This window comes from Syngnathus floridae, chromosome 18, assembly GCF_059516105.1.
Source record: "Syngnathus floridae isolate MCC-2025c chromosome 18, RoL_Sflo_1.0, whole genome shotgun sequence".
NCBI lineage: Eukaryota > Metazoa > Chordata > Actinopteri > Syngnathiformes > Syngnathidae > Syngnathus > Syngnathus floridae.
Window position 1 is genome coordinate 6,113,046 of NC_142430.1, and position 12,507 is coordinate 6,125,552.

The following is a 12,507-nucleotide window of genomic DNA, read 5'->3' on the forward strand; positions in this document are numbered from 1 at the left end:
TCCAAATTATGTCAGGTGTCTGCTTTAAACTAGTCAAATATAAAGGCCTGTTTAAATTCTAGCAAACGTTTAGATCGAACAAAAAAAAAAGCAATAAAAAAAATTGTGTTAAATACGTACGAGACGTTTACTTCCGTGTTGTTGCGGATGCTGCATTCATGAATCTTAGCGAAATCGGAAATCACAATTAAAATAAAGCCACAGTTTTCCTTTAGAGGTAATCGCACCAAAACGTTTCATTATAGATTGGCTGTCCTGGTATATTTGACATCAAGTGCATACCCTCACTGGATGCTTTGTTAAAGAAAGAATTTATTGCATCTGTTGCCCATTGTGATTTTATGGTAATGAGAAAATACTGCTGCTTTGAGTATGCATACAAGACATTCACCAACACTTGGGAATGGTATAATTATGCTCAATTGCAGTTACCATGCAGATTTGCGAGCTGGCATTTCTGCAAGTGGTAAGCCTACTCTCTTTCACAGTCAATAATGGCTGCTGCATTGTGTTTAGAAATTACACAACAGCTACTGTTGTTTGGTCTTCGTCTTAGCCGATTAGGTTTTGAAAGGATCCATACATTACCTTCACCAAGAAGAGCACATATTAGCAAATGCTTTAATAGATTTAATTCCCTCACCCTGGGTTTTAATCATCGTATTGACCATCATGATGGCTCTCCGATGTGGGCTGAGAAACTAATTAGGATATTTGTGACATCACAAGCTTCTCTAAATTGGTCCCTCACAGTATCTGAACAATGATTTATAACAGCAGTAGATGTGTGACAGAACAAAAACAATTTGAACGCGAACAGGGAGTGTAAAATGAATAGAACGCACGCTGGGCCTCGCCTATCGTTTTATTGATCGCAAAGCACAACTGACGCACAGCAAGGGAAGCCATCAAATGACCCCTGCTCAATCACATGGCTCGCGGCACCAACTCAGCCCGAGCTTTTAATTTCCTTTTTAAATATGAAACTTAATCATCTGCTCCTCCTTGCTTTGTGCACTGGGAACAGAGAAGCAACATCCCAAAATTACTCCCACAACACTGGAAGACTACAATTGTCTTAATAAAATGAACAATGAAGATTGAGAGTCATTATGGTTTTGGTCCAACCCCTTTATTGAGTTTTTAATGAGTAGGTGTGTCCTGACGCTTTTGTTCGTGTAAGCTAGTGTTTGTAACGACTTGCGTCATCTCTGTGTTTTGTTTTATGTAAACAGTCAGCCGTGGGATGTATTCCAGACTTTTCCGCAATAGGTGAAAATCCATGATATAGACTCTATATTGGAGAACTGTGGTCCCTCTTTAATAAAGAGGGACCAAAGTTCTCCAATCAAGATGCAAAATGAGCGTGCTTCAAGCAGTTGGAGTTGTGTGTAAAACTGACACTTAAAACACCAACATGTTCAAACAAACTAGATAATTTATTCTGATGATGCTAACATATAATGCTAATGTTTTTTTTCCAATAACACATCTATCTCTGTGTCTTTGTTTGTAGTTTTCATGCATAGTGCAGTTCGATGACGGCCACTGTCGCGTCCCCGCAGGAAGCCGCGGGGTCAGGCCGAGTTGAGTCCCGCGTCGGAATTGTCCCCACATTGACCTGCGCCTGACTGGCCTCCCAGCAAAAAGCCCCTGTGAAGGTAAGAGGAACTGGGGTCCCCTCCCTTGGAAAAGAGGTTCCCTCCCCTTGACAGCTCCACAGAGCCGCAGCCACCTGCCTGCTGGGTCAGCCCCATATGAAAAGGGAAGCCCTTTGTAATCCGACGGGGATTACACCAGGCAACAATGCGCCGCTGAATGAGCGACAAAAGCCTTGTATCAAACGGCGCTGAGGGGGAGCGAGGCTATGATCTCCCACTACTACCAACACTGACTCCTTGGCCACCTCTCATCTCTCAGCTCCCTTGACCCCCCCCTTTCTAGAATTCACCAGCTCTGTCCTCCTCCTGCCCTCTCATCTTTGGGATCTGGCCTTTTATCAGCGCATTCCTTTTCATTTGCATTGCAGTGTGGGGAGGGACAGCGGGTCTTTCTGATCTGATAGCACCAGGAAAGAGAGTCAGGAGGTTCCTCGGGGTGTTGGAGTGTGTGTCCGTGACACACACACACACTCGTGAAGCATTCAGGTGAAGTTCCTGTATTGGGGCTATATCACCAATTGTCCTCGCTGACCCTGCTGGCCAATTAAATCCAAACCCTCATCAGCGAGGCGCTCCATCCGACACTTCCGAGGGTCGCCGCCAAATGTTTGCGCTGCCAGAGGAGATAAAAAGAAGCAGTTTGTTTTCGTATTTCCTCACAATACTTGTATTCCCAACCCACCCATCGCTCACACACATGTCAGTGCTAAGGGGATTTTTTTTTTTTCCGAAGCGATGACAGATTGAGGACACAGAAGACAATAAGAGCTAACGCTACGTGCGTAGCGTTCCTCGCCGTATAGGGTGAGGAGATTGTATTATTGTAGAATATATGAGCCATGTGCAAATATTAATCCAGCATTATTTGAGGTGTCCGCTAAGCATAGCGATTGCAGCTCGCTCACTGAGTGATGACATACCTCCATTACATGTGATGTATGTATGCATGAGAGCAGCCTATTTTTCACCACCAAGACATTGTCCCTAGAGGCGGGTTGCTCCAGAAGAATCCATGAATTATCCCGCTGAAACAAGTGAGCTAGCGCTATTGATACAAGTGGGATTGAGATACTGGAAGGACGCCAGGAGAACGTATCTGGGCCGCACTTGCCATCCTGCCGCCTCCCTCCCCGTCTACTTAATTGGAATACAAAGCAGAGCGAGGTCGATGAGGGAATGACGTTGAGGAAGAAGGAGAGAGAGAATGGGGGAGTGTTGGAAGGGGGGGGGGGTGCTGCTGTCTGTCTCCAGCAACCTTCACTCCTCGCTGGGAATTGACTGGGGAACCAGCAAGCGAGACCGACACACTGTCAGTGGTAAAATGAACTGTCACCTTGCATTTCTCAACCTGCTGGCGCCAGCGAATTGGCCGCTTTGAACCATGTGACGTGACACTGATTGAGTTCTGGAAGGAGCTGCTCCAATTTCCACGAGTGTCCACACAAGGAGCATCCTCCTGCATCCTGACACCTCACGTAACTCTCTCACCTCACGATATTGCTTATTCGTAATTAATTGCTGCCGCAACAATGAGGCGCTCTAAAGCAGCCAAGTCAGCTTAGTTCAGAAGTTAAAAATAAAAAAAATTGCGTGTACTCACAGCCGACAATGAGGCGCTCTAAAGCAGCCGTGCCATTGGACGGAGGGAGAGAGGCTCACTCGACTCCACGGTGCCGCTCCGCTGCTCCGCCTCCTTGCTAGTCTTGTTTTTCTTGCCGCCTCGACAGGAGGAAAACTATTAGGGCTCGCCGCTCGGATCCTGGAGGCAATCCCAGCGAGTATTAAGACGTTAACCATGGCCAAGTCACCTGTCTCTCCCAGTTACCGCACTGACGGTGCGGAGAAAGGATGCGGCCGCTGGGGGGATCCGAGAGGCCGGGCCTTGAGGCTTGCACATCCATTAGAGCCTGACACAGATGGGGGAAGGGTCTGGAGTTAAACGGAGCTTCAGTTCCACAACAAAGGAAGAAGGGAAGCCGCTGATCATAACGAGGCGGCTTTCCTTCACTGTACAATTTCAGTTAATCATTTTAATAAAAACTGGGTCAAACAATTTAACCTTAAGTCACATGTTTAGATTGAGAACATGTAAACAAATATATGCTCACCTGTGACCGTATTAGCCTAAAAACACAAGACCCTCTGAGGCATCTGTGAGATGAGAAACCCCCCCGGTTCTCCCATGAATACTGGACCCGGCTGGTCCTTTGAAGCAGGGGGTCCCTGCCGGGTGACGTGCGACAGAGGAACTGGTAGAAACCCAAGGAAGTGAGCCCGGCAATAGACTTGTAAAAGAGCCTGCAACAACTGCGAGCAGCATGGGGTACAAACAGCACTGGCTTGACCTCAAAGTCAGCTCAAGGGGGGGGGGGGGGGGTCATCTGGAGATATGGCAGATATCAAATCAGCTATGTTCATATTGTTAAGAATGGCATCGGTCTTAAATAATGGTATCGAGCGCTATCGCTAATTTCCATTACCCGGTCCATAACATTTGTTTGTAGTATTCTTAAACAGTGGTGTGTCCCCCCCCCCCCCCTTTCATCCTGCATTGTCCAGAGGAAGTCTTCTGAGTCCCCCCACCCTAGGTGAACATCTGTCTCGGTGGCGTCGGCCGCAGCCGCCAACTCTGACACGTCCAGATGGAAAGCCCGCTGGGAGCGTTGAGGTATTACCCACAGAGATGGCAGGGATCACACCTCCGGAATAAAATCCCACACTTGTCTTCAGCGCCGGCCGCTTCCTTCTTGTCCAATGTGCCACCATGAACCATATTGATGATACGGTACTTGGCCTTGTGACTCATCTGAAACAGCTTATAAACTACAAATCTACAAACTAAGCTTAATTTACTTCACAGTACAAAAAAATGTAATTTGCTTTTCCCATCCCATTGGCCGAAATTCCACCTAATTAAATCCAGTTGTTATACATCACGAGGTCGCTAATATCCGTGTTTATGCGAAACTTCGATGAGAGATCCCTCAAATTCTAAAGCTGTGAGAGAGATGGCCTGCAGCCACCCTGGTGTCCTGACAGATTGACTCTGCATTCATTTGTGGCTGAACTCTGCGTGAACCTCGGGCGTTAGCAAAGAAGGCCGCCGACAGGCCGGTGCTGCCGGGCCAGTATGAGCGTGTGGCTGTTTGTGCACAAACCCACTCCCCAGTGCAAATATTGAAACTCGCTACCCCCTCCTTTGCCATCAAGCCCAATGAGGCACAAATAAGGTCCGAAAACTGAGATGATAGGTTCCTTAAAAATATATCAATTTATACTGCTTTATTTTGATAATAATTTAACGATCGAGTGCAGGATTTGGATAACAAAAATGGAGACCTGCATGCACCCTGCAGTTTGTTGTCATGTTTAGAGCCCCTGGAGGTATTTGGAGGTGAATAGGTCACCAGGAACCACCCTGTGAGTTGTGAAAGATTCCTCTTGTCACATTATGCAAGAGGGGAATAAATATAGACCACCACATTTTTGACAACTCTTCTTATACAATGTTGGATGAACTCAAAATTTCAACAAATGTGAATTTATTTTTTTTCAACACAATAGGAATGTCAATGTTTCGTTTTTTTTAATTGATCATCTTTATTCATCTAAATTCTCTGGTTGTAAAATACCCTGTCAAATAAATAGTGCAAACAGTGACACTGAGCAGCTCAGTGCTTGGACATAAACATACACAAGAATTTTTTTTAAGTTTTAAAAAGCAAGAAAAAAATCACATTCGTAGTTTGCAGTATATACCCTGAAATTCCGTAAGTCCACGTGCATTTGATTACCAATTTTGAAATCCTTCACGCGTATTTTTAGTTCATTCTGTTGGCCTGGCCTTGGGGGGCGGTGCTGGAGGGGTGTCAGGCCCCGGGAGCTTCTCCGCGGGCCCACCGCCCGCCACGCAGCCCAGTTTGTCGCGCTTCTTCTGCTTCATACGCCGGTTCTGGAACCATATCTTCACCTGCGTCTCGTTGAGCTCCAAACTGGCGGCCACCTCCACTCGCCGGGCGCGCGTCAAGTACTTATTGAAGTGGAACTCTTTCTCAAGCTCGGTCAGCTGCTTTGTAGTGAAGTTAGTGCGGATCACGTTGTGCTGGCCCGGGACACCAAATTCGGACAGAACCGCTGCTGGGAGCAAGAGGGAGAAGAGATGGATGGAATGGAAGACGTGAAACTTTTTTTTTTATGAATGAATGAAAGGTGGACGAAATTTTTAGTTTGCATGAGAACTTTTTTACGCATCGCTTCGCCTCACCAGTTCTCGGAGGATTCCTCTTCACTTTCATCCAGTCAAAAGTTTTGGAAGTTTCTTCTACGTGTTCTGCGTCGCTGTCCTTGTGCTGGGCCGTGTAAATATTCTCTGGAGGATACTCCGGTTGCCTCTGCTCCGCGCCGCCGTATTGCACGTACTGTGCGCCGCTACACCTGTCCGCGGTGTAAGGCGGCATATTGGTTCCGAGAGGCGAAACCTGTGCGTGCATGTAGCCCCGGTCCTGCTCGGGGGCCAGGCCGTACTGGTGTCCATACTCCACAGGGGACCCGTAGAGCGAGTTTCCCGGCGGCGGTGGCGCGTACTGCAGGTCTAGGTTGACCTGGTGGTGCTGGTGCAAGGGAAGATTTTGGTGGCCCTCCTGACCGTAACTATCCGCGTTGGGTGTCACGTATCCATGGTTGAGGTTGTGGTAGCCGGCCTTGAAAATGTTCGGCCCGCGGTTACAAAGCGGGTAGTCGAGGTAGGAATTCATCGTGGTTGCTCACACCAGAGGAGTCATTAATCGCCCAAACCCCGAGGTAGTATGTCAAAGCTGTAAAAAGTGCCCTCTACCCCTCATATCACCTTCCTGACACACCACGTGATCCGCGGAGGGCCAATCGCGCGGCCCACCGGCTTCTCTGTCACGTCCGACGCGCTCGTCCATCAAGCGGCTCGCATTTCCATGACAAACGCTTCAATCAAACGCGCTCATCCATCTGATAAGAACACAAACGTCGAGGCGCAATGACAAGTAATTGCCCCTCTAAAATTCTTAATGAGCTTCGTGCATGACTTAAAAATATCTGAATAATAATAATTCCAAATCTCAACAACGCGATTGGTAAAAATCACATTAAGTGTGGCCTTTTATCTTTTTTATCTGTCAGGAAAATGCAATGTGTTTAAAATGCAATTTTATATGGGAAGAAATGTGTTGTCGGGAGAAATTCCTTTTTTTGGACTGACTGCCATGAGAGCGCAGTGATCCATCATGAGCTCTTAAAAAACGAAGACAGCTTCTGTGACCCTCAAAAGAACAATGACTCTTCTCACATGTCAAATGTATTCTTATCACATGACTTTTCTTTTAAGGCCTTGTAATTAAGTGATAATGTGAATGCATTTTTAAAAAAACGAATTTTAATCCTCTTTTATTAATGAAATATGTCAGAGTAAATAAATTCCAATCTTTATCATGGCCACAATTTAAATATAGTTGTGTAGTGGGACTAAGTGTTCTTTTAAAAAGTGACAAGTATGTTTAATATTATTGAAAGCCACTGTAACATTATGCTGTTTGAACATTGACAGAGAGCTTAAAATAGGGGGAAAAATGCAGCTAGACTGATTTCATTTAAATGTATTGCAAGTAATTTGAATGCAAATTGTACCAAAAATAAATGAAAGCTTAAATGTGTTACACTAAATAAGTTAAATACAACTGAATTGGTGAGTCTTTTGCTTACCACTAGAGGGGTGGTGGAGCTCGTTCTTGTATCACATTGATAATTGCCCCATCCATGTCCAATGCTGCTACAATAATAGCTAATATTAAAAGTGCATGCATGTATATGGAAGTACAATTACAAATGTGTGAGTTTAGGAGCGTGCATGATTCTGTCATGAGGGCTGCACGAATAATGAAAATCTTCATTTGGGTTCTGCGCCTGAGCGGTGTTATGCGTGTCGTAGTGCGCGTCAATCGTCATGCTCGGAGCGGGATATTCGTACCACTGCTGCTGGGACTCCAGCCGAAGTGAGGTCGACTGGTAGTCCCCGCCCAAGTGCACGTAGCCCAGGCTGGACAGAGTGGGGCTGCCCGAGGCAGAGGGCGAAGACCCGGGTGAGGAGGGCGAGGCGGAGGCGTGTTGTTGCTGGAGGAGCCTCTCGTCCTTCTTCTGCTTCATCCGGCGGTTCTGGAACCAGATCTTAATCTGCCGCTCTTCCAGATTGAGCAGGCCGGCCATCTCCAGCCGGCGTGGCCTGCAGAGGTAGTGACTAAAGTGGAACTCCTTCTCCAGCTCCACCAGCTGTGCGCTGGTGTAGGTCGTGCGAGTGCGCTTGCACGCCGGCGTGCTGGAGCTGGGAGAGTCGCTGGTGCTGGTGGGACTTCCAAGGTCTGCCAGACCAACAATGCAAAGTCTGATTTATTCTTAAACTTTGTATGCAGCTCTTTGCATTTTCTTGTGAATAACTAACCTGTACGTCTCCTGTCGGGTTTGTGCTTGGCTTGTCTGGATTCTTTCATCCAGGGGAAAATGCTTTTACTTGCGGCAAACTTCTGCTCCACTGATTGCTTGCTGCAAGCAAACGCAGCACGCAACGAGAAGCTTTGCTGCTGCTTCTGTCTTTGCTGCTGGCTGCTCTCCATGACACGCACACAGAGAGGCCCTTTGACCTTGTGACGAGGCTCCGGCAGCCAAAATGTCACATGGCAGCTTTGCAGAGAGCCTGAAAGAAGGCAGAATCAGGGAGGAGACCAAATGATCCATCTTATCAACTCAATAGTGTGCTGACATGAATAGCCTGCACACAAGCTGCACGATATTACGACAGACTGGGACGAAAGTTTCCAAATACAACCTTAAAACTGCTGGTTTGAATAAACAAAAGTAGGTTTCATTAAAAGATATGTGCAAAGAAATCTAACATGGGTTATTTAGAATTATATAAGTATAAATGGCTACAACAAAAACAATATGTTTAGCTAATATGGGTCATTTAAAATGTTACTTTTTGTGCAGTCGAACTGGGTAACTCAATACGAGTTAAAACTTTACTTTTTACAAGCCTAATTGAGTTTAATGTATTTTTAACTCAGCAGTATCAAAGGTACATATGCTATTTTTTTAACATGCTTGTTTTAAAATATCCTAAAATATATTAAATGTTTATTCTTGGCCCTCAGTGGAATACATTTTCACATTTGACTCAACCATGGAAGTATACTTATTTTATAGAGGTCATTTTTAATGTTCATTGTAGTCCTGTATATTTGCAAAGAATTTTGTATTTTGTTTATGTTCTTCTTTTTTTTGCAGAAAGAAAATGATGCTAAATGATGCTGCATTATTCTGGCGCACTAACGGCAGTGTTTATCAATGTGCTTTGTCTCTGTTCAATACATTTACAAATAAATAATGATTCGAAGTACATCTTTCAAAATACAAATCATTTTTGTTTGGTTCAGAAAAAAATAAACGCTTGTCAAGATGCCAAGAAATGAACCCTCTAAAAAAAACGACAATATTAAATCGTTTTGTTTTCTGCCTTTTGTTCCATTATGTGCCTATAAAATAAAAGATGACGTAATAATATAATCGAAGTGTTATTTATCGAAATGATAACCTTCAACAAGACCCCATTGTGCGGAGCAGTTTTTGTTCAAATCTAAAAGGGATTTAAAAAAAAAATTTTTTTTTGCATGCACTGTCTTCTTAATGAGATGAAGCAGCAGCCAAAGACGAAGAGAAGAAGAAGTGTGGAGGCATGCAGCTTTATGAACTCTGCTTGAACCGAGCAGCCTCGAGTCAAGCTCGTAAATCATAAAGACACATCAGCGCGTCTGCATGCGGCCGCCTTACCTCGGAAAGCTCCATTCATCCCCGCGCGCGCACCAAACAACGACGCGTCCCTCTTCCTTTCCACTTCTGATTATTTTTAACGATAAAATTCAAATAATCCAGCAGCGAGGGTCGAATCTGAAGCCTGCATTTGTGGTCGTTTGCGTCCATGCAAACGGACTGGACAGTATTTGTGCAGCACACACACTCTGTCTGCGCGTGAGCGTTGCGCGTGCGTGTTTGACGAGACGAGAGAAGAACGAATAAAACGTTTGTGGTCATCATGCATGTGAGCGAGCTAATGTAGCCTGTGATAACAATGATAAGCTTTTTCTTATTGTTATGATCGCCCAATGGCCTCTTTGTGGAAATTAAACAGCATCACGATGGACTGTTTTGTTATTTAAGTGGCTTTAGATAAACACAACCTGCACTTCTCTCAAAATCATTGTCATATTTAGCGTTGACCTCATCAAATATTTGTCCATTTATAAGAATAAAATGAAGAATGATACCTGACAAGCACGGATGGAAGATGAAAAGAGGCCTGGACGCGCTTTAGTGACGCAAGCATCGATTTGAGACACTTTTAACTTCTCGTCTTCACGCTGGGCATGTCGATGGATGTGATTGGCTGGTCGAGGTAATTTTTAACTAATTGACACCAACGAGTCGCTTTCATCAGTGAAGTGTGACCTGCCCATGTAATAATAACTCAATTGTTATGTAAAAAACAGGACACGTGTTTTTTTTTTTTAAAGACAATTTTAATCTCTGCGGCAAGTATGACGTCAGATAATGAACAAGCGCCCCTCCAAGGACCTCCAGGAATCACGTGATTAGATTTATTGCTTCTCAGGTCATCTCATTTGAGACCACACTCATAGGCAAACAAACCATAAAACACTTATGATATATGGAAAAACAAATGGTTATGAAACATATTTCATACCACAAAGAAGTTACAATAGAATGAATTATATTAACAAGTTCACACAAAAAATTATAGTCACAAAAATCATTTTATCGGTGATTAATATATTGACTTTCACACCGATCAAAATATTTGATTGACTATTCAAACAGTATGTTTATTTGCTTGTATTAATTTGATTCTCTCATTTGTGAGTGTCTTCAGCGCACTCCAACTCCTCGTGTGGAGTGCAGACGTGAATGGAGGAGGTGACAAATGATGCGCCGAACAATGGCCTCCATTCAAGGCAACTTTCACACACGCCATCTTCTGCACAACACAGGAGGCAAGGCTGCCATCCCCAAAAAATATATATGGTGCTTCTCAAACGCCAATTAGCATAATGACCAGCAATAAATATTTGAAGATAAAGACTTTCTAAAGATTGCATGCAAATACATAGAAGCACTTTCATTCCTCCTCCTATTTGAAACTTCTTGAGGTCATCACTTAAAACGTCATACAAAATATTACATTTCATGCTAACAAGATGTAGCCTACTTGTGTAAATAAGACAAAATTTTAAGACAGAGGAAGCATAACTTGATATTTAATACACATTTTTGTAATTACAAGGCTTTCAATTGCTCCGTGAATAGTCGATTTGATGTAATTAATTCCTACAGGGAGCATTTGGGAAAAATGTTTGCCGCAAGTGTGTGCACCAGACAATTGTAAAATCTCTGAGTTGATCCCAAAGCTTTGTGATATGGCACATTTGCAAAACCCAAAGTGAAATTGCCATTATGAATGGACTCATAAATGCTGGAAATTGTATCCCATTGTGCTCCCTCATCCAATACAAAAATAATTTCTTGGTCTTCTGAATTCCAACATTATCAGAGGCCAAATTATTGAATCGATTCCAGAATGTGTGCCGATTTGTTGAAATGTGTTTATAATGCAGTGGGAATATGGTTTGGATTCATAATTTGAAGGTTGCTGGAATCATGTGGAATTTTTTTCTTGTGCTTCTTTTCTTTCGTGGTTGCTTTAAAGTGCTCTAGAAATACAGTTGAGTTATGACACACACTTTTCGCAAATGCCTATTAAAAAATATCTATTTATAAAATCATGTCAAATCGACTTAAGTAGCTGTCGGTCCCTTTTTGACCCATAACTGATTATTTTTGACCCATCAGTTCTTTTTTCTGCTTCGACCAAAAAAAAGGATCCAAATGTTAATCCAAAAGAAACCCTTGGCTTCTCTAACCTACATGACCCCCACACCACCTTTCCTCCCCCTTTTCCTGCCCAAGATAAGAACCCGGACCAACAAGAGAAAAAAAAAAAAAGAGGAAAAAAGAAAACATCCATCATCCTGCAGGCCGGTCTAAGGCGCCCTCTGCTGTCAGTAAGGTCTCATTACACCACACCTGACGTCTCCTTTCGGGCCAATTAACACATTTCAAGCACGTTTCGTTTATTTTCATAGTGTCATAATGAATAGAATGCAAATTATTCAGTCTTGGCTCGAAAGGATTCAATCATAATTAATTATTACGTGGAAATAGTCAAATGATTAGGAAGGCCTATGTGTCAGTATAGGCTTTAAATATTGAAATTAGTTTTTTCTGAGGGATAAATTATTTTCCCACATTTTTTATTCTGTTCTATACACGTTACATATAAATATAATAATAATAATTGTAATAATGATTTTAAATATTGCTTTGCACAGTGACAGTGCAAAACATGTCAGCCTCCATTTGGTCTCCTGACCCCCGGATGATCCCATCGTCATGAATAATGCATAATATCCGGGTCCACATTAGCCCTATCAATATGCAATAGTCATTACAGGAAGGCCAAATTGCCACTTAATATAGTTGTTATGAATATGTGCAAAATGTCCAGCTTACTTTTTCCCTTTTGAACTTTTCTATCATGGATTGAAAAAAATACACAAACAGGCCTGCATGGATGCGGCCCGTGCACCACCTTTGGCCGCCCAGTGACTCGCCTGGTGGGCATCAATCACTGCCGAACCTCGCTCAAGTTCTCCACACAAAAAATGCAACAGCACAAAACAAAACGGCGTAAATG

The 12,507-nt window shown here is 43.6% G+C and overlaps 2 protein-coding genes across 4 annotated transcripts; both read right to left on the minus strand.

The window, feature by feature from the left end:
- Positions 1–5,186: 5,186 nt before the first annotated feature.
- hoxb1b (homeobox B1b) lies at positions 5,187–6,623 on the minus strand. Of its 2 annotated transcripts, none has more exons than XM_088359047.1 (2): positions 5,926–6,623; positions 5,187–5,798 (listed from the first exon to the last, which is right to left on the minus strand). In XM_088359047.1, exons 1-2 carry the CDS (start codon positions 6,413–6,415, stop codon positions 5,488–5,490), a joined length of 801 nt encoding a protein of 266 aa, XP_088215173.1. In that variant the 5' UTR covers positions 6,416–6,623; the 3' UTR covers positions 5,187–5,487. The 2 variants fall into 2 exon arrangements, with proteins under 2 accessions (XP_088215173.1, XP_088215174.1); XM_088359048.1 differs by having other exon boundaries at positions 5,187–5,795; positions 5,926–6,622.
- Positions 6,624–7,077: 454 nt separating this feature from the next.
- LOC148382564 (homeobox protein Hox-D3-like) lies at positions 7,078–10,094 on the minus strand. 2 transcript variants are annotated; one of them, XM_088359045.1, is made up of 3 exons: positions 10,004–10,094; positions 8,125–8,376; positions 7,078–8,044 (listed from the first exon to the last, which is right to left on the minus strand). In XM_088359045.1, exons 2-3 carry the CDS (start codon positions 8,294–8,296, stop codon positions 7,509–7,511), a joined length of 708 nt encoding a protein of 235 aa, XP_088215171.1. In that variant the 5' UTR covers positions 8,297–8,376; positions 10,004–10,094; the 3' UTR covers positions 7,078–7,508. The 2 variants fall into 2 exon arrangements, with proteins under 2 accessions (XP_088215171.1, XP_088215170.1); XM_088359044.1 differs by lacking the exon at positions 10,004–10,094 and adding an exon at positions 9,510–9,788.
- Positions 10,095–12,507: the final 2,413 nt, after the last annotated feature.